This window comes from Myotis yumanensis, unplaced genomic scaffold (assembly GCF_028538775.1).
Source record: "Myotis yumanensis isolate MYYU_CA2020_CCGP unplaced genomic scaffold, mMyoYum1.0.hap1 SCAF_11, whole genome shotgun sequence".
Classification (NCBI taxonomy): domain Eukaryota; kingdom Metazoa; phylum Chordata; class Mammalia; order Chiroptera; family Vespertilionidae; genus Myotis; species Myotis yumanensis.
In genome coordinates, this window is record NW_027223762.1 from 22,733,451 (window position 1) to 22,760,475 (window position 27,025).

General features: G+C 40.9%; 2 protein-coding genes across 5 annotated transcripts in view; one reads left to right on the plus strand and one right to left on the minus strand.

Annotated features, from left to right (window-relative positions):
* Positions 1-828: 828 nt before the first annotated feature.
* Positions 829-26,300, plus strand: SLC3A1 (solute carrier family 3 member 1). The gene is made up of 10 exons (XM_070429132.1): positions 829-1,323; positions 5,177-5,356; positions 5,503-5,657; positions 8,064-8,189; positions 12,976-13,095; positions 15,409-15,533; positions 17,328-17,523; positions 20,215-20,382; positions 22,049-22,165; positions 25,654-26,300. The coding sequence occupies exons 1-10, from the start codon at positions 894-896 to the stop codon at positions 26,092-26,094; spliced, it is 2,058 nt and encodes a 685-aa protein (XP_070285233.1). The 5' UTR covers positions 829-893; the 3' UTR covers positions 26,095-26,300.
* The window catches only part of PREPL (prolyl endopeptidase like), a 33,391-nt gene continuing 30,647 nt past the window's right edge, over positions 24,282-27,025 (minus strand). For all 4 annotated transcript variants that reach the window (XM_070429128.1, XM_070429130.1, XM_070429129.1 and 1 more), the window contains one exon: positions 24,282-26,900. In XM_070429128.1, coding sequence (XP_070285229.1) covers positions 26,811-26,900 — 90 coding nt within the window. In that variant the 3' untranslated portion in view covers positions 24,282-26,810. The remainder of the gene's footprint in view (positions 26,901-27,025) is intronic.

Genomic DNA, 27,025 nt, shown 5'->3' on the forward strand with positions numbered 1-27,025 from the left:
GAACCTGGGACCCTTCAGTCCGCAGGCCGACGCTCTATCCACTGAGCCAAACCGGTCCCGGCAGGTGTTATTTCTTGTCTCCAGGATTTGTAGGACCAGAGCTTCAAAACAAAAAATAAAGAAAAGCCTGTTTCCCCTTGTAAAATTCAGTATTCGTTTCTTTTTCTCATGCCTAGCTAAAAAGGAAAAAAAAATCTAAAGCTTTTTTATTGTGGCAAAATATACATAAAATGAATCACTTTAACCATTTTAAAATGTAAAATTGAGTGGCACTAAGTCCATTTACATTGTTGTGCTACCATCACCACTCTCCACCTCCAGTAACTACCCTCCTACTCTGCCTCAATAAATTTGTCTCCGTACCTCATATAAGTAGGAATCATACAATATCTGTCCTTTTGTGTCTGGCTTATTTTACTTCGTTTTCAAGATCCCTTCATGTTGTAGCATGTGTCAGAACGTCCTTTGTTTTTAAGGCTGAATAATATCCCATGTGTGCTTATATCATACTGTGTTTATTCATCCATTGATGGACACGGCTTGTTTCTACCCTCTGACTATTGGGAATAGTGCTGCGGTGAACATTGGTGTACAGTCAAGTAACATCTTAAACTGCAATGGAACCCCACCACTTTTTCCTCTTTCCTCTCCTCCATGCCCCCGTCCCAGTCCAGGTCTCAGCCCCTCAGGGCAGGGACTGAAGCTACATCAGCCCCACAGGTGTAAAGAGGCTTTTTTAAAACAACCTTTATCTTTACCCTTTCTCCCTTGGCTGGACTTTGTCCCGCCAGGTTTATTTATAAACCACACAAGCTCATTAACGTGACCAAGCATTTCAGTAATCCACCTTTGTTACTGCAGGAAGGCACTTGTCAGGGATAAGGCAGTGAGACATGGCTGAGAAGAAAAGCCAGAGAGACTCTATTGGAATGGATGCCAAGGGATGCCGAACAAACAATGGGTTTGTCCAAAATGAAGACATCCTGGAAAAGGACCCGGAGCCGGGCAGCCCAACGGACAGGCCACAGCTCTGCTCCTTGCCTATCTTTGACCCCCGGGAGCTCGACTTCAAGGACATCCAGCCCTACGCCGGGATGCCCAAGGAGGTGCTGTTCCACTTCTCACGCCAGGCCCGGTACCGGGTGCCCCGGGAGGTCCTCTTCTGGCTCACCGTGGCTGCCGTGCTGGTGCTCACGGCGGGCACCATAGCCATGATCGCCGTCTCTCCCAAGTGCCTCGACTGGTGGCAGGCAGGACCCATGTACCAGATCTACCCCAGATCGTTCAAGGACAGCGACCAGGATGGGAACGGAGATCTTAAAGGTGCAGGGGGAAAGGGAAGGGGGGGGGGGGGGGGGGGAGAATGTGTTGGGTGGGGCCAGGATGGGGGGGGGGCGGGGCGGGGGATTGTGGCATTCTCTGTCCTTGAAACCGAATTATGTCGGGGTTGTATGGTAAGCACATTCCAGTAGGACTGGTCACACCTTGTTTATGATGTTTTTGAAAGCCATTCAGCAAAAACCAGAAATTCTTCCCATCTGATAAAAGACTACTTGGAGGCCTTTGAGCCTCCCTGCCCCCCCCCCCCCCCCCCAAAAAAAAAAGTAGTTTCATTTACTTCTCACTAAGTACATATGCTTGGTTGGTCATCAATGCTGACTTCTTACATGCAGCAGGGGTCCTCCTGAAAGTGTCCTGCTTCTGTGAACTTAATAGCCGATCATCTCACGGTGGCAGCTTGGAATTTCTTTGCTATCACATGTAGTGGCTAGGTGAGCAGTCTGGCCCAGAGAGTTTCTTATTAGTGAATAAAACGTAGGTAGTATTTCAGCAAAATATTGTGATGTCATTAAAAAGTGTAGGCTGAGACTTTAAAGCATAAATGCTGAGAAATGAAGGAAAGGAAAAAAGGCATAGCAGTGTGCTGGTCATTACTTGAATTAAAGGTTATTTAAAACAATGTCTATATTATTAAAAATAAAGTAGAAGTAACAATTATATTTTAAAGTTACACTGATAATCTCCTAGTGAGTTAAGTGTAGAAGGTCCTTATTTATTGTTTAAACCAGGGTAAAAATGTAAAATTATGCCAGACAGCAGGTATAAACTGGAACTGTTCTGGGGAAATCTGTCAATATGGTCACCCTAGTTAATGGCGGCAATGAGAAATAAATAAACCGGCCCTGGCCTCGTAGCTCAATTGGTTAGTCTAGAGCATCGTCCCAATACACTAAGGTTGTGGGTTTGATTCCTGGTCAGGGCACACACAAGCAGCAATCAATGAATGCATAAACAAGTGGAACAAAAGATTGATGTTTCTCTCCCTTCCCCCCTCTCTCTCTACCTCTCTCTCTTTCTCTCTCTCTTAAATCAATTTAAAAAAAAGAAAGAAAGAAACTAATAGGGTGTTGTTGTTTTTTAAAGAAAGAAACTAATATGGTTGTTTTTATAGTGATATTTGGTTTAAAGATCGGAAAACAGAATGGTTATTTAATTGAATGTGGGGAGTAGGAATGAGCTTAATCTAACCTTAAAATAATACAAATAAACTCAAAATCTCCAACTTTTCTTTTGCACTCATATCATTTTCTCTCTTTTAAAAAATCTTCCTATATCTTCAGTAATTATAATACTGTTAGTCCTTCAAGATGCAGTTCAGACCCATTTCCTGCATTCATGTTTATTTCTCCCTCTAATCCTTCCTCATCAGCATGCTGCCCTCCCTCCCAGAGCTCCTACTGTGCTTTGGACTTTGTTTATGGCACCTTCCCACACTGCCTTGTCATGGGCTGGGCGATCCCTTCCACACCCTCCACCCCACCCGACCCCCAATGGCCCTAGCACCTGCTGCCTTTTATGTAGTATGTGCTTAGCAAAAGTGACAGTTTTTGACAAAATAGACCTAAACTCCCTAAACCCAAAGATACATGCCCCACTTCCTGGTTCTCCCTTTGTAACTGTCTTCTAGACACACGGTCCTTTCCCCCACCACGCCCAGAAGTAAAGCATTCCTGTGAAGCCTTTTAGAAGCTGAATGGGCAGAGGTGAATAAGCAATCACCATGAATTTATATGGGAAAATTGTTGAGCATCCCCAGACCCAAACATAACCTATCAAATCATACTAAGTAACACATAAAATCTAAAGTAACACTAACATAGCGTAAAGGCAGGAAAAAGTATGATATACAGGGCACATCTTGCTAACAGACGCACAAAATAGGGATAAAATGCAGATGCTCAGACACAGTTCAAGGCTATGGGGCTTGATGCTGAGATGCTGAGCATAGTTCCCTGGAAGGAGCTTGGTAGGGCCATTCTCGGCTGCTCTGGGTACCACCGCCTCTGTAACAGCTGCTGCAAAAACAAATGCTAAACACGCTTTTTTCACTTTTCACCTTTTTTCTTGAAAGTGAAAATCCTCTTCGATTTCTTTCAGTTAGCAAAAACAGGTATTAATGTACGTTTTTTTGTTTTGTTTTTTGTTTTTAAAGCACAGTGGAGCCATGGGACTTTCAAAAAGTGGGGGATACCTGTATACCCAATTCATCTCTTACATTAGTCATTTCCAATAACTTTTTCTTGAAGAGCTGGCTGCTTCCTGTAATCAATAGGTATTGGTCCTTGAGGTTGAGGGGCTTTTGTTATTATTTAAAGAAACCATTGTAGGTTTCAGTTTGTTTTTGGTGATTGCCTTCTGTCCCCTAGACTAGAGTGTGAATCTGGGATCCCTTTTTTACTTCTGCTTTGTGTCTGTCCAGCCCATGTTTTTTTTTTGTTTTTTTTTAATATATTTTTATTGATTTCAGAGAGGAAGGGAGAGGGAGAGAGAGATAGAAACATCAATGATGAGAGAGAATCATTGATTGGCTGCCTCCTGCACGCTCCCTCACTGGGGATCGAGCCCGAAACCTGGGCATATGCCCTGATCGGGAATCGAACCGGTGACCTCTTGGTTCCTAGGTTAACGCTCTACCGCTGAGCTACACCCGGCTGGGCCAGCCCATGGTTTTTATCATCTTGTTCCTTTGTGCCCATTCTTAAGATATATCATGCTGTTGTCCTGACTTAAATCAAAATCCTTTTGCTGCCTGTTGACACACGGTGAGGTCTCAGAGCCACCCATATGGGGGAATTGAGGCACAACAAGGACAAAAATGGGCAGCCTGTGACAGGGGAAGAGCTCCATGCCAGAGGCAGGTGACTGTTTGGGGCACAGTGATCTCTGGCCTGCTGTGCGACACTGACAGGCTCTGACTGTAGGAGGCTTCTAGGGGTCCCACTGAAAGTTACTGGAGATTGAATACTAGACAACTCCTGAGTCTACATTTAAAACTCTGAATTAGAAGCAAGCAAACAAACACACACAAAAACCCACCACACTATCTGCTAATTACCCTACAAGGTTCCAAGTACAAAGCGTTTCATTCCCGCACCTCTTCTCAGCCAAGCCTAGAATTCCCGTCTGTGTACATTCTCGTCTTCAGCACTGTCCAGAGGAAATAGAATTACATATGTAATCTTACATTTGCTAGGAGCCACATTAAAATATTTTTTAAAAAATCAGGTGAATTAATTCTAATAATGTACTTTGGTTAATATTTCAACATATAATCACAATAAAAATATTAATGAGATTTTTGACATTCTTTCTTTTCATACATAGTAGGTTTTCAAAATCCAGTGTGTTTTCTATTTACAGCACAACTCAATTCAGACTTAGTCACATTCAAACCCTCAATAGCCACAGGTGGCAAGAGGCTCTCAGACTGGACAGCGCAACTTAGACTAAGGGACCCTAAGGGGCCATGTGTTATTCTTCTCTGTTCCTTGGCTCTTAGCCCAGCATGGGGCCTAGATCAGGTGCTCAGTAACCATGTGTAAAATGAATGAACAATACTGTATCTTGGTTTTAAATGTGTAAAATGAACAAGCCACAGACAGATTTTATGTTATTGTAGCTATGTTAAAGGTCAAATGTTATTTATTGCTACAAGGCTAATTTGTCGTTGTTTGTAGGACTAAACCTTGCTATTTGAATTTTCACTCAAATTCAAATTCTGTCTCAATATACATATTTTGATTTTAAGTATATTCCTTTATTTTTATTCCTTCAACCAAAAAAACCAAACTTCATTTACTTATTTTTCATGGACTTGATTTTTTTATTTTTTTAGGTATTCAAGATAAACTGGACTATATCACGACTTTAAATATAAAAACTGTTTGGATTACTTCATTTTATAAATCATCCCTTAAAGATTTCCGACACGGTATTGTAGATTTCCGAGAAATCGATCCCATTTTTGGAACAATGAAAGATTTTGAGAATCTGGTTGCAGCCATACATGATAGAGGTAAACCAAATGGACATTGGGTCAGAGGGGTGGGGTTTGAAAAAAGCATTTCTCTAAATGCTTCCGTAAAGCATTTTTTTCCTTACCTGTCATGTATTATTCTAATATAATCTTTACCTAACATTTGAAACATTTTCATTCATTAGGTTTAAAATTAATCATCGATTTCATACCAAACCACACCAGTGATAAACATGCTTGGTTTCAATGGAGTCGTACCCGGACAGGGAAATATGCTGATTATTATATCTGGCACAACTGTTCCCATGAAAATGGCATAACCACACCACCCAACAACTGGGTAAGTACCAGCTTGCCTGGTTTATAAAATAAAAATGATCAGATCTTCAGGGATTAAACTGCATATTTATAAAGCCCTTTTAAAGAAAAAAAAAATAATGGGTATAGTGTATGAGAAGGGGAAAGTTTCCCAAAGAAATAAAAATAAGGTGCCCAAGCCTCCCAATGTCATTTGGATTCTGATTTCATCGTAGAGCTACTCTATTAGCCTTTCCTTCTCTCCTTCCCTCACTTCTCACTTTGTCCCACTTAGATTCCAGGCCCCATTAGTTTCATAAGTGTGTTGCTACGCTCCAGAACCCCTCGCCTTTCTGACATTTTGCCTTCCCATCCAACAAAACCCTAGCCATAAATGAACCCAACTATCCACTTTTCTTTCTCGGAACCTTTGCCTTTGGAAGTAGCACACGCTCATTGTCCCCACCTGAAGGGAGCCATCCAGTCTCTTTGGGAAGTCCAACAGATCAATGCCCTCCCTCCTCTGCAAACATCCTAATTGCATTCTCCCTATCTTATCACTCTCAGCAGTAAACTCTACTGTTCAAACAGAGAACAGTAGCCAGCAAACCTGCCCGCCCTCACTCCCACACTCTTAATAATCACTTCTTTTGCAACAGAGGTTACCAGATTTACAAATAAAAATCCAGGAAGCCCGCCCTGGCCTTTTTCCCTCATTGTTCTCCGTATTTATTCATGTAGTTTGGTATGTGTGGTTCATACAATATCACTGTGTAAATATTCTATGATTTACTTACTTTCTCTCTCTCTCTCTCTCTCTCTCTCTCTCTATATATATATATATTTTAAATTAATTTCAGAGAGGGAGGGAGAGGGAGGGAGGGATAGAAACATCAATGATGAGAGAGAATCATTGATTGGCTGCCTCCTGCATGTCCCACACTGAGGATTGAACTCAAAACCCGGACATGTACCCAGACCAGGAATCGAACTATGATCTCCTGGTTCATAGGTCAATGCTCAACCACTGAGCCACCCCAACTGGGCTGCTTACCTACTCTTTAGCTAATGGAAAGTTGGGCTGTTTTGGTTGTTTTTACTATTAATGATGCCATTGTAGACATTCTCATTAATCTATTTCTCCTGGGGCACATGTGAAAGAGCTTCCTGAAGGCAAATGCCTAGGAGTGCAGTTACTGGGGGCAGGATACCACATGCTTAACTCTACAATCTACAAAGATAATGCCAAATTGACTATCGATGTGGTTGTACCAATTTATATCCCTTCCAACAGCATAAAAAATACATATTTTCATTAATTGCTCGTACTGCCAGACTTTGTAATTTTTACCAAGTGAACATAAATTGGTAACACATCGAAGTCTTTTTTTTTTTTTTTTTTTTTTAAATATATTTTATTGATCCTTTACAGAGAGGAAAGGAGAGAGACAGAGAGCCAGAAACATCGATGAGAGAGAAACATCGACCAGCTGCCTCCTGCACACTCCCCACTGGGGATGCGCCCGCAACCAAGGCACACGCCCTTGACCGGAATCGAACCCGGGACCCTTCAGTCCGCAGGCCGACGCTCTATCCACTGAGCCAAACCGGTTTCGGCATCGAAGTCTTAATTTTACAGTTATCTAATTGCTAATGATGATTTATCTAATTACTAATAATGTTGAATATCTTTTCACGTATTTATTCACTTGAGCTTCCGTTTCTGTGAAACACCTGTTTATGGCTTCCCTATCTCCCAACCCCCATTTTTTTTGTTGAATTGCTGGTTCCTCTGAAATGGATTTGTATAGTTCTTGTATTCCGGATACCGATTTTTTTTTTCTTGGTTATATATACTGTAAATGCCTTATCCTGGTTTGTGTCTAGGTGGGCCATGAGGTGAGCTGGCAAGGGTATGTTTCCCAAAAGGCAGCAGCCAGTTGTTACCATAGAAGTGTGGACCCACTGTTATTAGATCTTCCAACTAATACAAAGAAAACAACGCATGCAGTATTTGGCACTGTACTGATTCCCTCTTTCTGGAAACGCTCACACCTCGGATCCATGCCATGGCTCCCCTAGTTGACTCTCCTACATGTCCCACCACTTCTTCTCAGTCTACTCCAAGGGTGCTTACATGTGAGAATTCCTCTCAGGGCTCTGCCTTGGGACATTTGTTCATTTCATGCTAAAGAGAACATCTGGACAACAATGAAAAACAGAAGGATTTTGCAACACATTGCGACCACGTTTGGGGACATTAGGCCAGTGGGTGGCATTTTAGGAATTAATTTGCCTAATCCTCTCCCTAGATTCTAAGGAAAACTCTAGGGATTTGTACACTCAGCCTGGGATGAGGGTCAGGAATGGTAATTATCACGTTTTTTAATGGGTACTACTATCATATGAATGATACCAAGTAACTGATTTGCTATTTTCTGTTTGCTAGCTAAGTGTATATGGAAATTCCAGTTGGCACTTTGACGATGTACGAAACCAATGTTATTTTCACCAGTTTACAAAAGAGCAACCTGATTTAAATTTCCGCAATCCTGATGTTCAAGAAGAAATAAAAGTGAGTACAGACACCTACTCAGACTTCTCTATGACGTGGTGCTTAAGTGGTTATTTGATACACTTTATGTTGAACAATAACTGTGTGGGGAAAATCAAGCTGTGTCATTAAATTCTGGGATGAAGGAGTCAGATGCAAACATAGACTCTCAGATATGTTAGTGGTGCCTTCCTTCTTTTAACCCAAAATAATTGATATAGGAGGGAGGCAGAAACACCTGGTACCCACCTGAGCTCTGAGTTGCCCCTGTGCCTAAAGGGGTGGTAGACAAGCAGGCAATTACAATGAAGTGTGCTGAGTCACCATGCAGTGGGAAGTAGGAGTGCACAGGGAAGGCACCTAGCCTGGGTGTCCAGTCATGGAGTGGGAGAGATCAGGGGAGGTTTTTCAGATGAAGCAATGATAACTAATGGGTGAGTACAAATGAGCAGGTTTCGAGGCATGGGTGGGAGCGTTCCAAGCAGAGAGAAAGCATGGAGAATGGCACATTAGAAGTGTCAGGAGTTTTCCAATATGGCTAGGACATGGCGTATAGAGCGGGAGCTTGATTCAACAAGACCAGAGAGGGACTAGGTCTGAGCGGCATTGAAGGTTGTGGTAAGGCTTTGGGTGTAAAAGGTCTTAGACAGAAAAATAATTTGATTGGTATTTTGAAAAATCAACCTGAGTTTGGAGAAGAGGGTGGAGTAGAGCAGGTTTGGAGGCAGAGAGAGGCCAGGAAAGAGGGTGGTACAGTAATCAGGGAAGAAATGCTGGGCTTTGGACCAATGAGGTGGCGTGGGTTTGCAGAGAAATCATCAGAACTTGGAGAGGAGTCCGGTGTGACTCCCAGATTTGGGATTTGAATGCTGACTGGGTGATGGTGCCATTTCCCGAGATGGGAGACACAGGAAGTGGAGGGGGATGTCTTAGTCATGTAGAGTTGGCACTCTCTCTGAGAGACATCCAACTGTTAGGTCAAGGAGCTCAGGGAAATGTCTGGTCTAGAGACAGAACTTTGGGGTTTGTTGACGGATGGATAATGCCTGCAGAGCTCAGACAGCTAATATCAGGGAGAGAGCTAGGCTGGCTGTGATGAGCAGGGGGTCAATTGCTACTTAGCTTGAGCTGATTGTTGTTATGTGGGAATGAGGGCCAGGTGTTGGTGGACCTTCCAATAATAAAAAAATAAATGTCAGCGTAAACGTCAATCTCTTATTTGATAAACGAGAAAACGAAGGCCTGGAGAGTGAAGTGGGTGAATCGGTAAGTGTGCCATAGGGTTCCCGTTCTGGTGCCACCACTTACTTATTGTATGACCTTGGTCAAGGTATTCCATCTCCCTGTGCCTCAGTTCCCTCGTTGGTAAAATAGGAACGATAATAGTACATACCTCACAGGGTTGTTTGGGGACTAAAGGGGTTAACCTTTGTAGCGCACGTTGGGCAATGTATTCTTTATTATATAAGTACTTGTTAAATAATTAATAAATGGATAGATAAATGAGTAAATACTGTTGTGAAGTGAAATGAAGGTGTAAGATGGAACCCCGAGGAGCTCTAAAGGCCTGTTGAGTAGACAGATAAGGAGTGACAAGCCAGGAGCAGGGCGTCCTGCAGCGAAGGGATGTATTTGTAGAAAATGAGGTTAGTCAGCAGTGCCAAACATGGCAGAGAGTTCAGGAAATTTAAAGACCAAAATGTCAATTGACGCTAGCAGGAATACCTCGTTTACCTCACAGACACCCTGCAGGTGGGTTTTATTTTATTTAAGGTTTAATGAGGTCATGCTGATGCCCTAACCCTTGCAGCTGGGCGGTGAGGGAGATGGGCGGTAGCTCGATGTTAGCTCATATTCCAGATCCCGGGATCCTTCCTCTACTCCTGGCTCCTAGAGGACTTAGCAAAGAATTTTACCAAGACTTCTGAGCAGCACTGTGGTCAGTTTTTCCTCCCCCCATTGCCTATAATCAGAGAATATAGTTTTCTCTCTGTATATCCTAGACTTTCTCATTCCCTCTTACGATGGATGACCTGGGGTTTATGTCATTATCAAAAGGAAGTCTTAGAGATCATCACGTGTAAGAGCAGAGCTTCTCTTGCCCAAACCTGGCTTTTTAGGTAAACCCAGTAATGTTGGTCATCTTAAAAGGAAAGGTTTGGCTCAAGGTTTTGTGAATTTGGATATTAATAATGCTGCAGTAATTCTTTTTTTACTCAGAGCAGTGAGTTGCTTAAGGAGAAAAGAATGAACAGGTGCCTGGTGGAAAACCAGGACTGTGTGATGTCATGGGAGTTAGACAGGAATCGGGGACACAGTGTACTATCCCCAGAGTCCTGTGGCACCTACATGGGTCATCCGGTCCTGGCAGAACCAGGCTCTGTGCCCATTTCCACACCCGGCACCCAGGGAGAGCTTACTTGGAGTAAAAGAGGGTTAGTGATTAAAACTTGGTGCCCTCTTCTCACCTGGTCAAGAGCATAAATAGCATGAAGCAAATCTTTTTCAAGAGCAAATTTTGGATTATCTGAGTGAAAACCTCAGCATTTAAAAAGACTCTCAAAAATAAGCATCCAGCTTTTGCAGTTTTGCTTCATCAAACAATGATATTATCTCTTACTGGACTAAAGTGAAAACCCCTGCCAAGGCCGTAAACCTTTGTTGGTGCACACGTTTCTCATGCTTTAATGTCGGGCCAATAGTTAATGAGGCTGAGAACCCCTAAGTGGATAAGGACCCACTAGTCGCTTTATTCCAGGAAATCAGTGCTCAAAAGCTTCATGTTTACAGCATTTTGGTGTTTAATGGTTTCCACATTTTTGTCAGGGGCTGCTTGCTTGGCTGGATTATAGCTATTTGTGCTTCACCCCCACCCTGATCCTGTCATTGTTACCTCTTGTAAGGAACAGCGCCACCTGGAGGTGGGTCCCAGTTGTGTGGAATCTGAAGTTTCTACAAATTTGGGGTCTTCTTAAAATAAAGACTGTAAAATTAGGTGCAGAGAAATGAGTGTTTATTTAGAAGGAGGAAAGACCGTGGGAAGAAGGGGCTTGTACAAGTGAGGGGTCTTTAAGCTCTGGCCCTAAGCGACCTAGATCCTGTTCTACAAATGAGGTGCCTCAATAGCTGTTGACTTCTCTAGCTCCGTCTCTAACCATCTGCCCTCACTTCTTGTCATCCTGCAGTGCTGATTCCTGGGCAAATCTTACTATTTCACCCTCTTGTATTACCTTGTTTCTCTCCTTGAAAGCTTTATCCTGGCTTTGATTTAAATATTTTTTTGCATTACAAGTTGATTGTCTAGTTGGGGATTCTAAAAATACTCTAAAGACAGACCTGTTGGTTGTATTTTGCTCATGGTTGTAGTTCCAGAGCTTGGCTAAGTGCCTGGCCCAGAGATGTAACTCAAATACTTACTATTTTTAAAATCCTCACTCAAGGATATTTTTTCCATTGATTTTTAGAGAGTGGAAGGGAGGGGAGGGGGGGAGGGGAGAGAGAGAGATAAAATCATTGATGTGAGAGAGACACATCAATACGAGCCCTGACCAGGATTGAGCCTGCAACTGAGGTACGTGCCCTTGGCCAGAATCGAACCCTGGGACAGCTTTAGTCCTCAGGCCAACGTTCTATCCACTGAGCCAAACCGGCCAGGGCTCAAATACTTATTGAATGAATAAATTTGGTAAGAAGTAAAGATGCTAGTAAGAACAAATTTGTGGGTTTTGTGCTCAAAGAAAAATTCCATTGGGTAGTACCAGCTTAAAGTTTTTTGGGTCAATTTTGTCACCTCTAAGGATTGTCAGCAGCCGAGCCTGCATAGCTTTGAAAAATTTTTCAAGTTTTCAAAAATGTCACCTTAAGGCAGTGATTCTCAACCTTCTGGCCCTTTAAATACAATTCCTCATGTTGTGATCCAACCATAAAATTATTTTCGTTGCTACTTCATAACTGTAATGTTGCTACTGTTATGAATCATAATGCAAATATCTGATATGCAGGATGGTTTTAGGCGACCCCTGTGAAAGGGTCATTCGACCGCCAAAGGGGTCGCGACCCACAGGTTGAGAACCGCTGCTTTAAGGGCATTGACCTCAGCAGTATGAACCCTTCCATTTAGCCAATAGACACCTTGGAGCCCCTTGAATTTCAGCACCTGAGAGATTCCATAGTCACATGTAGGTACAAGAAACACTTCAGCAGCGGTCGCCAACCGGTGGTCCTCAGACTTGTGGCCCGTGAGGTCCGAAAGGTTGGCGACCGCTGCTTTAAACCAGTGATTGTTGGGCTGGTCCTCATTAGGGTTCTAAGGCTCTGTTCCCTTCAGCAGGTGAAAAGTTGGCTACTTAACTCTAATACTTTGAATCGCAGGTGGTTCTGCTCTAATATGAAACCTTCCATTCAGCAAGGGATGAGCCACGGGCAAGGTGTGGAGAGCCACGGTCCCTTCACAGAAGGGTAGCTGTGGTCAGTGCTGGAGTAGGCCAGGCTGCCGGGGGATGCCTCAGGGTGGGAGGGAGAGCTGAGAACTAGGCCCTCTGCTTTTCAAGGGCCTCATCCTCCAAACTGCTCTAGTACAGGCCACGCCAAGTCAGTCTCTGCTCTCCACGACTGGGTCATGCTGTCCACTAACAGTCCACAATCTTCTTCTACTGAGACACTACTATGCTAAATAGGTAAAAATACACTATGAGTAGCTGTGCATGTTTTGGGTGAGGAGATGGCTGCTTTATTAACAGACAAAATCCTTATTAAACACTGTGATAATGTCTTTAATGTAACCAAGTATTTTGTTTCTTCGTTTTAGGAAATTATACAGTTCTGGCTCTCAAAGGGTGTTGATGGCTTCAGTTTCGAGGCTGTTAAGTTTCTTCTAGAAGCAAAACATCTGAGAGATGAGATCCAAGTGAATAAGACCCAAGTCCCGGTAAAGTATTGCTTTAGCTATTTTTTCCCCTTTTCTGAAAATGTCATGAGTGTTTTTTCTTCTTTAGTCTGAGACATCAGTTACCAGAGATGCGTTCTGTCCTGTCTGTAGGAAGTGCTTTAAATCATTTTCTTTAGCGAACCCAGAGGAGTTTCAAATGCATATGACCCGATGTTCCTTCCCCTGGTTTGCTCAGGAGCCAGGGACCCCGTGAGGAGTCCTTCGGTGACAAGGGTCCTCAGGGCGTGGACAATGTGGACTCTACCAAGGGCCACCACTACTCACTGCAGTTTTGTCATCTCAAGTTCCCCAGGCGCTTTTGTGCTCATTAAAGAGCACACAGGTGGAAGGATAGACCACTAACACTTGCTGAGAGTCTATTGCAGGGGTGGGGGATGTCCGGCCTGAGGGCCGTATAAGGCCTGCAAAATCACTTGGCCTGGCCTTGCCAAGGCATTAGGGGTGAGGTAATTAAATGTTTGACCAAATAGAGCAGGTTAATTTTTAACTTGATAATTTTATATGGACTGTGAGCGATGTTATAAATATCCAAATGGCCCTTGGCTGAAAAAAAAAAAAAGGGTCCCACCCCTGGCCTATTGTATGCTGTGTGCTGTTTACTTAGGAATATCTTATGAGATTGTTTTCATGATCCCCATGTAGCAAATCTTAGAGAAATGCACTTATCAGGGATGAGAGGTGGTAAATGGAGTTACAACCAAGCCTATCTCACTATAGAATCTGGGCTCTTTGTGGTGCTACACCTGTGGTTCTCAACCTCCAGGGCCTCCCTCCCCTGTCACTGATGAGAGATACTAATCACATGCCACTCTCTTCCTCTGGTCGACCACCCTACAGTCACTCCGTTTTCAAGGCCAAGTAGACAGTAGTCCTGAAATGCATTTCTGAATAATGGATTTGTATATTTATACAATGGAATGTCAAAATACATGAATTACAGTGACACATAGCAATACAGGTGAATCTTAGCAATAGCAAAACATCTAAAATTATCATACATAGATAGCATGATGTCCTTTTAATAAAATTAAGCAAGTGAAATTCATATGGATATCAAGTTTATTATCAAGCTTTTGTCCTAAGTGTATGTGTACTATGACTTCATTAAAACAAACCAATTAACTAAAGAGAAGCTGGCTGTGCATGGGCTAATTATGATAGCACATCATGAACTAAAGGTCATGATTGTCTCTTTTTTTTTTTTTTGCATGTGACTTTCAATAAGAAAGGGGGAAAAGGTGATAAGGTAGTTGGCGGTTCCAAAGAGAAGCACTTATCCTTGAAGAAGAAATCTCAAAATAATCTTGCTAATTAATGATGAGATGTCATAGGAAAGGCATACTTGGCCAGTCTTGACAAATGATCAGAACAATGGGATTTATGTGCTATCCAGGAAAAATTTAAAGATTATTGCCGAAACCGGTTTGGCTCAGTGGATAGAGCGTCGGCCTGCGGACTGAAAGGTCCCAGGTTCGATTCCGGTCAAGGGCATGTACCTTGGTTTCGGGCATATCCCCAGTGGGAGGTGTGCAGGAGGCAGCTGATCGATGTTTCTCTCATCGATGTTTCTGGCTCTCTATCTCTCTCCCTTCCTCTCTGTAAAAAATCAATAAAAAAAAAAAAAATATATATATATATATATATATAAAGATTATGTAATTTCAGGAAGAGACGTGAGATTCCAAAAAATTCACCTGGAAGTTCATCTATTTTCAAAAAAAAGAGTCCACTGAATGGATGGCAACTCAGGTTTAGATTATCCTGGCTGTCCATGTCTATCCCAGGACCTACGACCTCGGCTTGTGTTAGATATAAACTTTTCTTTGGATTCTAGACTATTTAACCTTGGGAAGGCATAGAATATGTACCAGGAAAAATTTCTGAAACCCTGGAGAGTATAACAGTGAAAAAAAAAAGGTTAGAAGTGGTAAGAAAAGAAAAGTTTAAATGCATGCTATTAATACTTTGTGAGCAGATAATGTATAGGTATAAAAATGAGCTCTATAATCATTCAGATAATTTGTTTTCTTTGTCTTTAAAAAGTCTGGAGCATTTGGGACAATTAAATGTTCTGGAGGAGGATTTTGTTAAATACATTTGTTACCAATGTTTAGATGTTAAGTAGAATTTATTAGATTTATAGTTAATAATTTAAGTATCAAGTGAAATACTAATAGTCATGAATATTCTTTACCCACAAAACCCTTTGAGCATTGGAAGTGCTAGAGACAGTCTGCATTCACATTATTGGACGTGGGAAATGATGGTAACTGTGCTGTCCTATTTTCAAAGGACACAGTCACACACTACGCAGAGCTGTACCATGACTTCACCACCACGCAGGTGGGAATGCATGACATTGTCCGGAGCTTCCGGCAGACAATGGACCAACAGAGCAGGGAGCCTGGGAGATACAGGTAACAATAGGACGTGCTTCCTTCCTTCCTGGTTCAGCAGTTTATCCTTTACATCCAGGCATTCTCAGGAGGTTCAAGTTATAATTGAACAAACTTATGTAATTACAATCTATATATATAAAAGCCTAGTGATTGTCTGACCGTTCGACCGTCTGACCAGTAGCTATGATGTGCACTGACCACCAGGGGGCAGATGTTCAACACAAGAGCTGCCAAGCTGTGGTGACTTGGCAGCTGCGGTTCTCGGGTGACGCACTCGGAACCAGAGAGGAGGGAGTCCGATTCCAAGGTGTGTCACCCGAGAACTGCCCTCTTGCAATCCGGGACCCCTTAGGGGATGTCAGAGAGCCAGTTTAGGCCCGATTCCTGCAGGCCAGGCCGAGGGACCCCACTGGTGCATGAATTTGTGCACCAGGCCTCTAGTGTATTATAACTCAGGCTGGGGCCTGCTATATTCTCTTGTTGCTTAACTTTGCTGATTTTCAGTTTCCTCTTTTGTAAAATGCTAACCATAGTACTTATTTCACAAGAATTTTGTGAAAATTAAAAGATAATGTTATCTAAATGTTACCCATTATTATTATTTGACCTGTTGGTATCTCTGTACAGTAGGAATCCAATGTTTCAACTAAACGTTAGTAGATCACAATGGTTAGGAACATGCTTTGGAATCAGATGGCCCTGAGAGGGACTCCTGCATAAAGGCTGTGTGACCTTGGGCTGGTCTATTACACATAAGTCTCAGTTTTCTCATCAATTAAAAGGCAATAGCCCTTTTTGGTGTGGCTGCATTGGTTGCAGTGTTGTCCAGTACACCGAAAGGTGTTGGGTTCAATTCCCCAGTCAGGGCACATACCTAGGTTGTGGGTTTGATCCCTGGTCAAGTACGTAGGGGAGACAACCAATTGATGTTTCTCTTGCACATCAATGTTTCTCTCTTACTCCCTCCCCCTTCCTCTCTCTCTCTCAAATCAATGGAAACATATCCTTGGATGAGGATATATATATATAAAAAAAGGGGATAGCCACATCCTTATAAAGCTGTTGTGAGGTTACATGAGAGAATGTATATGAAGCATTTAAAACACTGCTTAGCATATAATAAACAAAATAAAAACCCTTATTATATTTGTGTAATCACTAAATAGAATCAATAGGAAAGGGGTTAAAGAAATTTCTCCTTAAAGTTGGTCCTCTGATTACTATCCCCATTTTACAGATGAGGAAACTGAGACTCTGAGCATGCAGGTAATGGTCACACATGCAGTAATGGCATGGGAACTGAAACACTTGGGTTCCAGATACACTCATTTATTAACATAATGTCTCAAACAGCTAAAGCCAGGATTGGTGTGGGTCATTTCAGGCAAATAACTGAGTGTGCCCCAGTATGAAAGTGAGACTTTACAAGGATTCAAATACAAAGCTTTTTTTAGGGACTGCCCCCCCCCCCTCTTTACCTTATGTGCAGATATATACTGAAGATTCTAAGGGGAGTGATGAGAATTGCCAGTCTTCCTGGAAGTGACTGAGTTTTTATTAGACTAGAAAGAACAATATTGAGATCTAAATGTTTTAATTGGTAGACATGGCCTTAGTATTAGTCTAGTCTTTGGGTTTATTACAGTGAGAAACTGTCCAGGTGACCCAGCATTTATTTCTTGGTCATCTGGCTTTTTCTAGTGAGCCCCAGCCCAATATGGTTAATAGTGAGCATTCATCGCCCACATCTTGTTAATCAGATGTAAGCACGTTCCCAGGCCTGAAGACATTGTGCGCTGCCAACTCTCACAGGTTCATGGGCACCGAAGCCTACGGGGACAGCATTGACAGGACCATGATGTACTACGGGCTGCCTTTTATCCAAGAAGCAGATTTTCCCTTCAACGATTACCTCACAAGGCTGGACAGTCCTTCTGGGAACAGTGTGTTTGAGGTGGTCACATCCTGGATGAAGCATCTACCAGAAGGAAAATGGCCTAATTGGATGGTAAGTTCTCATGCCCAGCTCTGCATATCTGGTGCTGGTGAGCTTATGGAATAAGTTACCTCTAAAATAAAGGATGTTTGTCCCCTAGTGACCTTCACCGTTCCCTTATTTGGTGATTGTTTGAGCTAGTCTTGCCCCGGCTTCTGACCAGGTTCTTTTCATTTGTCTTCATTCTTTTCCTTCTGGTTCTCAGGCTATACTCTCAATTGATCTGTCTTCAAGCTTGCTGATTCCTCGGCCAGGCCAAATCTGTTGAGCCACTCTACTGAATTTTTCATATTTTTAAATTTTCAACTAAAATTTCTATTTGGTTCTTTTTCATTATTTCTCTTTATTGATAGTATCTATTTGATGAGGTATTATTCATCATACTTTAAAAAATTCTTTAGATTTAGTTTAGCTCCTTGAAACATATGTATCATAGTTGATTTAAGTGTTTGTCCAGTAAGTGCAATGTTTGGGTTTTCTCAGCCACATTTTCTATTGAATGCTTCCCCCCTCCCCCACCCCCCCTTATGTATGAGACATACTTTCCTGTTTCTTTGCACTCTTGTATTCTTTTTTATTGTTGTTTTGAAAACTGGGCATTTTAAAAAATGTAATGTGAAAATTCTGGAAATTACATACTTCCCTCCCTAGTGTTTGATGCTGTTTACTTAGTGACTTTCTTAGATTAATCCTCCCAAATCTGTTTTCTTTGTTGTGTGGCCATGCCTCTGCTTGTCGGTCACCTGATGATTGCAGATTCTTTAAATGCCTTGAAACAGTAAGTCTCAGGTCTTCCTTGGACATCTGCACAGTCCTGTACATCGTGTAGCCTTCCAGGTTCCAGGAATATGCCAGAGCCCCTATGGACATCTCATTCACCAGCCTTTTAAGTTTCTCAGCCAGTCTCTGGTCAGCCCCAGCTGGTACCACCACCCCTGGCAGGTGTAATGCTAAACAACAGCTACTGGTTGTTTTTGGCAAATGCCCTGGGGAAGGGGCTATTTGCAGAATCAGCTCTGAATATGATCAGATAAAGGAAAAAAGTCCCAGCTGCTAGAGAGGTCAGTGACCATTCTTCTAGAGGTGAAGCTTCCGGCAAACGCTTAACCTATTCCACCACCGATACTGTAGTTACAAGTCTGTTGGTTTTCAAGGCGATCATAGATCTGAGGAGAGGGGCATGAAATTGGGGCAAGTTAAAATGACACAAAGCTTACCGATCCGAGATCTAGCTGTTTTTCTTGGATTTTTGCAAGCCTTTACTTAATCACCTGAGTTCTGAGAAAGTAGATTTGCCAGTTCTCCTTTCATGTAATTTTTGGAGGTCCTTACTGCACCATTCCAGAAGTGCCCCCAAATCACAGATTGCATAATGTAGTTTGAGCACTTGTTTTTTCATATACTGAGTCTCAGGTACCAAAGGTGTCTGGGACCTCTCCGCCTGTGGGAGGCCCTGTTCTCTGTCCACTGCTGTGAACTATTTGTAGAAAAGTTCTAAAAAAGAAAGTGCTCTAGGCTTGAAAATCAGTTTCTTGTCAGATACTCTTAAGGTAATGAAAAGAATAAATGGAGGCAAAATTTGACCTAATTTTCTATCCTTAAAAGTAGAAATATACTTTACAGTGGCCTATAAAAGATCATTGTAAAGATAATTTTAGTACATCTGAAGGAAAAAAGCAACTTCCCTTTTCTTGAATTGTAGCAACTAAATTCCTATTCTCAGACTCAAGTTCAGAGGCTGGATCTGCCTCACTCCCTGACTTGAATTTATGATGCAGCTTCTAGGGCCCATTTCATCGTGAGTTATGGTATATGGGAGAGTTGTTAGGTGATTTAAAGCAGTGGTTCCCAAACTTATTTGGCCTACCGCCCCCTTTCCAGAAAAAATATTACTCAGCGCCCCCTGGAAATTAATTTTTAAAAAATTTTAATAGCAATTAAACAGAAAGATATATGTATTAATGTTTCTACCTTTTTCGTAAAATATAGTAAAGAAAGGTGTAAATTAGAAACATTGAAGTTTGAAATTATGAAACTATTGATTGAACTCGGAATAGAAAGGTGATACAAAAAAAGTTAAAACAAATGCACCTGTGGCCATCACCGCCCCCCACTCCTGGATCGCTGCAGCACCCACCAGGAGGCGGTAGCGCCCACTTTGGGAATCACTGATTTAAAGGAACTCTTGAATAAGGACTAGATGTTACATATGTAATTGGAGCATTTCACATAGAAATATGACATGGAAAAATAGAAAACTTTACAAAAAATTTTCACATGGCTATGTAAATTTCTTTTAATTTAAAATTAGTTTTGAATACTTCAAGTCACAGACATCAGAAGTTCTTGTCCCACCCTTGTCCCTTCCACCTGTTCTTTCCCTGTCCTGCTTTCTATGGGAAGCATTTTCTTCTCATGTCAATATTTCTTATCCAAATGTGCAAAAATACTAATGTGCACCCTCCTGAATCTTAGCTGATTCACAATATCACTGTGAAGTAAATTATTTTGTTGATCATAATGGCCAAGATGGTGAACTGGTCAGTTAAGCAGCAAGTAGCAGGGTTGGGATTGAAATCCAGGTTTGCTGATACCAAGGATCCATGGTAACAACCTTGTCTTTCGCCTGGTAAACTTTTTGTGAAATGGTAAATCTGGAAAACTGTGTATAGAGTTGTGTTCTTAGAAATATATGCCTTTTAGATCGGTGGACCAGACAATGCCCGGCTGACTTCTCGTCTGGGGAAAGAATATGTTAACATCATGAACATGCTCGTGTTCACACTTCCTGGAACTCCCATCACTTACTATGGGGAAGAAATAGGAATGGGAAACATTTTAGCCACAAATCTCAACGAAAGCTATAATGTCGTAAGTTAATATAATTTAACCATGCTCCATACCATATACGCATTTTTTGCCAAATCAGATAATTCACTATTTGTATTTCACAGCTGAAAATTCTTTTCTTTTCTTTCTTACTCTGAGACAGTGAGAATTCTTAGCTTTCCAGGCTGGGGAGCTTGTTAAAAATGACACACACAATTGGCCTATGTATCAGGAGGTCATGGTTTGATTCTTAGTCAGGGCACATGTGGGCTCAATCCCCAGGAGGCGGCGTGCAGGAGGCAGCTGATCAATGATTCTCTCTCATCATTGTTTCTCTCTCCCCCTCTCCCTTCCTCTTAAATATATATATGTATATATATATATTTTATATATAATATATATAAATATAATATATATATATATATGAGACACAACTGAACAACTGAATTTCTTGTGTAGAGCCCAGGAATCTGTATGTGATTGATTTGAGAGAGACATTGATTTGTTCTTGTATGTGCCCTGACCAGGGATTAAACCAGCAATGTTGGTGTACCAGGATGACCCTCTAATCAACTGAGCTACCTGGCCAGGGCCCAGCTAATTCTTAGGCACACTAAAATTTGAGAACCAGTTTTGAGTTTGGACTATTATTCATTACCCTCTACATGTCTAGGAAAGTTTAATTATAGTGCTTGTCTATACTGCTAGATCTCACTTGACCATAGCACAAGAATCTTCCTGACATTTTAAAAAAATTGTTTTTGATTTCAGAGAGAGGGAGAGAAAGAAATATCAATGATGAGACAATCATTGATTGGCTGCCTCCTGCACACTCCCTACTGGGGATGGAGCCCACAGCCCTGACCTGACTGGGAATCGAACTCTGACTTCCTGGTTCATAGGTCGATGCTTAACCACTGAGCAACACCAACTGGGCTCTTCCTGTTAGTTTAACAAAAGTAGCGCACAGCCTCAGACTTGGGTGGTTTTTATTATTTATTTTTTTAAAATATGGTTTTATTGATTTTAGAAAGAAGGGAAGGAGAAGGGATAGAAACATCGATCGGTTGCTGTCTGCACACCACCTACTAGGGATCGAGCTGAGCAACCAGGGCATGTACCCTGACCAGGAACTGAACTGGTGACCTCTTGATGCATGGGCTCAACCATTGAACCACACTGGCTGGGCAGGGTGGTTTTTATTTTGCTTTTGTCTGAGGCTATGGCTCTCCTTGTGTTCTGGGTAAATGAATAATCTTGAACCTGTAATTTGTATGATTAGCTTTCAATCGTATCAGATCCAATTTCCCTAGCGGAAACTTTCTACTTCAGCTCCTAAGTGCAATAACCAGGCTGGATAGAGAGGGTAGAATTTAGACTCACATGCACATGGCTGCATATGTGAATTCACTGTATCAGCACTGTATCACAGAATGAGTTGGTAATAACACATTTTGAAATTCTCCATTACTCAATTTTTGGAAAAAGCAGCAGAGTGTAAACATGTATGAAAGTTCTGTTAGTATAGTCTAGTCAAACTCAAGATGCCATGAACTGTTTCCCAATTTAAAGTGTGAGACTGTTTGTGCATTGAATGTTAATGAATTCAAGTATAGGAAATTGAGCAATTATGAAGTAAATAATGGCCAAATTATATTTCATTTAATTAACCTGACCACTATTTTCTCTTTATGGTCTTTTGACATAGGATACCCTTCTCTCAAAGTCACCAATGCAGTGGGACAATAGCTCAAATGCTGGTTTTTCTGAAGGCAATCACACCTGGTTACCTACCAGTACAGATTACTACACTGTAAATGTTGCTGTAAGTATCAATGAAAATATTATGCTGATTCCAGAAACAGGAAATGAGTTTCTATGCTAATAACATATACTAAAACCTTAACTGCTATTTATTTTTAAAACTTTTAAAAATTGATTTTGAGAGAGGAAGGAAGAGGAAAACATGGATGTGAGAAATTGAAACATGGATTGGCTGCTTCTGTACACCCCCTACTTGGGATCAAGCCCACAATCTGGGCATGTACCCTGACCTGTAATTGAACCTACAACCTGTTGGTGCACAAGCGGATGCTCAACCAACTGGCTACACCAATCAGGGGCTGATACATTTCAAATCAATCACATAGACTTCTCTTACAGCTTTCAAGTCATGTTTTTGTGAAAATACAAACTGGTACAAAGTGTACCATTTGAACTATTACACAGAATATACAACTCTTCATTGGCAAGTCCAAGAGCTTTGAGATATTAAGGAAATTTTATGAAGGTCTATCAGCAAGCCTAGCTATCCTTCCCTCCTTCCTCCCCTCAAAAGGAAGGAAAAGAAGGAAGGAGTTGTAATGTGGGCTGGAGAGAAGCCTGTGTACCTGCAGAAACTGAAGACAGGAACCACCACTGACAGACAGGAGCTGTTCTAGCACACCATTTGGTTTTTGCCAACAATGGTGATCAAATTTGCCAAGTTCAGCAAACACATTTCCTAAATACTGTATTAAATAAAATAAAAAACCCAGTTCCTGTGTCATGCTGGCAACATTTCAAGTGCTGAGTAGCTAGCGGCTACCATACTGGACAGCAAAGATATAGAAAAGATATAAAACATTGTATTTTTAAATGGCTATTACAATCTTAACGGTAACTATAGATATAACTGTATAATTTCAAAGAATGTTAGAAGGGAAAAAATGTCATAAAGATAACCAATTGATCTAATAAAAAGCCAAAAAGGAAGAAAATAAAAAAGTGTAAAAGTTAAAGAGAAAATTAGGCTACAGGATTATGTCTCAGCATATGGTAACCACAAATATCCTATATAATAAAACCCTAATATGCAAATCGACCAAACGGCAGAATGACCATCCGGACGACCTTCCAGACGAAGCCAGGGCTGCAAGGGCCGGCTGGGGCTGGCCGAGGTTGTGAAGGCCGATTGGGGCTGCAAGGGCTGAGCCCCTCGCACGAATTTCGTGCATTGGGCCTCTACTAAAAGATAAAAACTCTTAGATTAGAGCAATCTAAAGACAAAATCTGATGTAAGACATGGCTAAACCAAAGGACACAGAACTAAATACACTGGCCCTAGCCAGTTTGGCTTTTTGAATAAAGTGTCGACCTGTGGACTGAAGTATCACGGCTTTGATTCCAGTCAAGGGCACGTATCTTGGTTGCAAGCTTGATCCCCAGACTTGGTCAGGGGCATGTGGGAGGGAACCAATCGATGTTTCTCTCTGTCTCTCCCCCTCCCTTCCACTCTCTCTAAAAATTAATAGAGAAATATCCTCACGTGAGGTTTAACAACAAAAAAGAAAATACAGACATCGAGGACAAATGCTAACAAAAAGAAAGCTTGCCTCCCGGCTATAGCTATCAAAAGAAAAAATGCATAATACCTTTTGACCAAATAATTTCATTTGTAGATATCTGTATCTAGGAATATTTGTACACAACAAAGAGTCAAGGATCCCTACTGAACCATTGTTTTTAATAGAAGACTTTGGAAATGATTTAAATGTATCAATAGACAATCAGCTGGATCATTTATGGTTAATTCTGCACAATAGACTAATATGCAACTTTAAAAAAGAATGAGGGAGATTCTATGTTGTGTTGATATGAGACCACCTCTAACATGTACTGAGTAATAAAAAAAAGTACAGAATGATAACATGCCACTATTTGTGTAAGAAGGAAAAAGTATGTCTATAATATGTTTGCATAGGCACAGAACGGCTTATTTCATGATACATAAAATGAAAGAATATGTAAATAGCAATAGTGTCTATCTCTGAGAGAGGGACTGGGAAGCTAGGGGATGGTGTTGAAGAAAACCTTTTTATTTTATATATTCATATACTCTTATAATTGAGTTTTATACTGTATACATGCATTTCCTATTTAAAAAAGTAAAGTTACCAAAAGCAGGTGTGAAATATTTAATAGCAGACAAAATAGAATTCAATATGAAAAGCATTGAGATAAAGGCAAATTTTAAAAAACAGATAAAAGAACATTCCACTACAAATCATGAATCTATGCATCTACAATAATGTCAAAATATATAAAACAAGTAAGTACTGTGAGAAATGCAGAGAAACTGACAAATCCACAATTACAGAGAGACACTTCAACATACTTCTAGTAAGTGGTCAATCAAATAGAAAAAAAGAATAGTTAACACTTGCTGGGCACTTCTTATGCGAGTGGCACTGAACTATGCTTTCTCATGCATTATCTAAGGCTATAGAAAATGTTAATAGTAATTTGACAGGTCATATACATATAGCATATACATGTACCATAAATACTGTTGTACCTGGTAAACAGAATAAATGTATTTTAAACATCCATTAGATATTCATTAAAGACTATACGTTAGGCACCTGCCCAAACAACAATCACTAAAACCACCTCTGTCAACATGGCTGGCAGGGGTATAAGGAAATGAACATTATCACTGATTTGGCAACAGCTCTGATAAAGAAAGATTTGGCATTATGTATCAAGTGTCCATACTCTTTGACATAGTAATTCTCTTATATCCTAAATGACCCAAATCTGAGGGTGTGGGGGGGACACTATGAATATAGAAAAAATATTAGAAACTTGAATGCTGAAATGAAAGGGAATGGTGAAGTATGGTATAACCATTCAATAGAATAGTTTTTTGCCCTTAAAATGACATTAATGGAATTATATAACAGAAGATGCTTGAAATATTAAAGGAAAAATAAGTACATTAAATTATGTATGTTTTATGGTTAAAAAAATACTGACTTTTATTTTAGGCAGCATTTTCTTTGCATCCTTCTTTGCAACTTTCTGTTCATTAGCTATGCATGAAATACACGTCTGCAGAAATTATGGCAAATCTACCCATAATTCTATGAAATGGAACAGAGAATTCACCAGCAGTTCTGAGTCCATGGCCATCATGGCTGCTTTTCTGCCAGTTACAATAGAGAATGAAGGGACTTTTATTTAGGCAAGTTAAGTATCCATTAACTTTGACATGGGCATTGTTTTGGGATTCCTAAAGTGGAGTCCAATCTGATCTCTACTTCAACTCTGGCCAAGATGGTGTATATACTGCAACAAGGTGAAACCCTGCATTTGCAATTTCTATCAGTAAATAAACTACTCATATCCACTTATTATTACTTACAATATGGTAATTATTTTAAGGGGCAAACTGAAACAAGATTTTTGGGGAAATTTCTTATTTGATACTAAAGATATTTTTTAAAAATCAGAATCAAACATTTATCTTAATACTTTTTTTTTAAAAAATAGGTCCAAAAGGCTCAGCCCAGATCAGCATTAACGTTCTATCAAGAATTAAGTTTGCTGCATGCCAATGAGCTGCTCCTCAGCAGGGGCTGGTTTTGCTATTTGAGGACAGACAGCCACTTTGTCGTGTACACAAGAGAAATGAATGGCATAGACAGAGTCTTCCTCGTGGTTCTGAATTTTGGAGAATCATCACTGCTAAATCTAAAGGAAATTATTTCAAATATTCCCACAAAAGTGAAAATACGGTTAAGTACCAATTCCACCAAGAAAGGAAGTGAAGTTGATACACAAGCCATTGCACTGGACAAGGGAGAAGGACTCATCTTTGAATACAACACAAAGACTTTCCTGCATCAGCAAGCAGATGTCAGAGACAGATGTTTTGTTTCCAGTCGGGCGTGCTACTCCAGTGTGTTAAACATCCTGCACAGCCTGTGTTAGACACCTCTGCAGAAGAGGTGAAGACACTGGCTTTGCGTTCCACTTTCAGCGTTTGCGGTAACTTCGTGTACAGCAAACTGCTGGGTAAACTTTACAGACAGTCATTAATTCTTAGATATTTCTGCAGCTTGAATGTAACTGCTTTAGGAAAGGTTCTCAAATGTTTTAAAGAATAATGTTTAAAATAAAATGATCACATGCAGGAACTTTTAACTTCTTGACATAGCATCAATAGAGATCATCAGAACACCTCAGGACTCCAGATTATTAGAAAGATCTAATGCATTTTAATGTGAAGAATGTTCTCATTCCACAAAATACAGGCACAGAAACTAGAGCATGACTTACCACTAAAGTGTCTAAAAATGTTCACTAGCAAAGAGGCAGGACCTTGATTTGTAAACTGTTCAAAGAAAATTTTAGTAAAACAGACAAACACAAAGCTGTTTTGATGGGGAGAGGGCGGCGTTCTGCCGCCTCCAACCCTTCCTCACCCCCACTCCACATCCTGAGGAGTGAGATTAGAAATCTATTTTCCTAGGTAAGGGGCATATACACCAAGGAGAGAACAGGGTAAGTGAGATATACACTAAAAATTAGGATAGAGAAGCAAATTTTAATGAACTATTCATTTACTTAAAAAAACTCACTTTTGCTAACCTAATTGCAAATAAAACTAGGAAATGTTTCCATGTGTTTCCAATTTCCACAGAATTTCAGAATTTTACATATTTCTTAAGAGTCTCGAAAACGCCGGTGCTGTCAAGTCCGAGTTCCTCATACAGGAATTTAATCTGGGCTGTAATCTAAAAGAGACACATTAAAAGATTAGATGGAAGGCCGTGGTAGTAAAACTCCCGTGTTCAACTCTGTCCATGTTCACCAAACCCCGAAGCCAGCAATTTATGGCAGGGATACTTTTACTTGGGAC

Excerpts from the sequence above, each read along its gene's own strand:
- SLC3A1 (XM_070429132.1), top strand. The coding sequence starts at position 894 with ATGGCTGAGAAGAAAAGCCAGAGAGACTCTATTGGAATGGATGCCAAG. Across the intron at positions 17,524-20,214 it reads GAAAATGGCCTAATTGGATG|ATCGGTGGACCAGACAATGC; the intron begins GTAAGTTCTCAT and ends TATGCCTTTTAG. Across the intron at positions 20,383-22,048 it reads TCAACGAAAGCTATAATGTC|GATACCCTTCTCTCAAAGTC; the intron begins GTAAGTTAATAT and ends CTTTTGACATAG.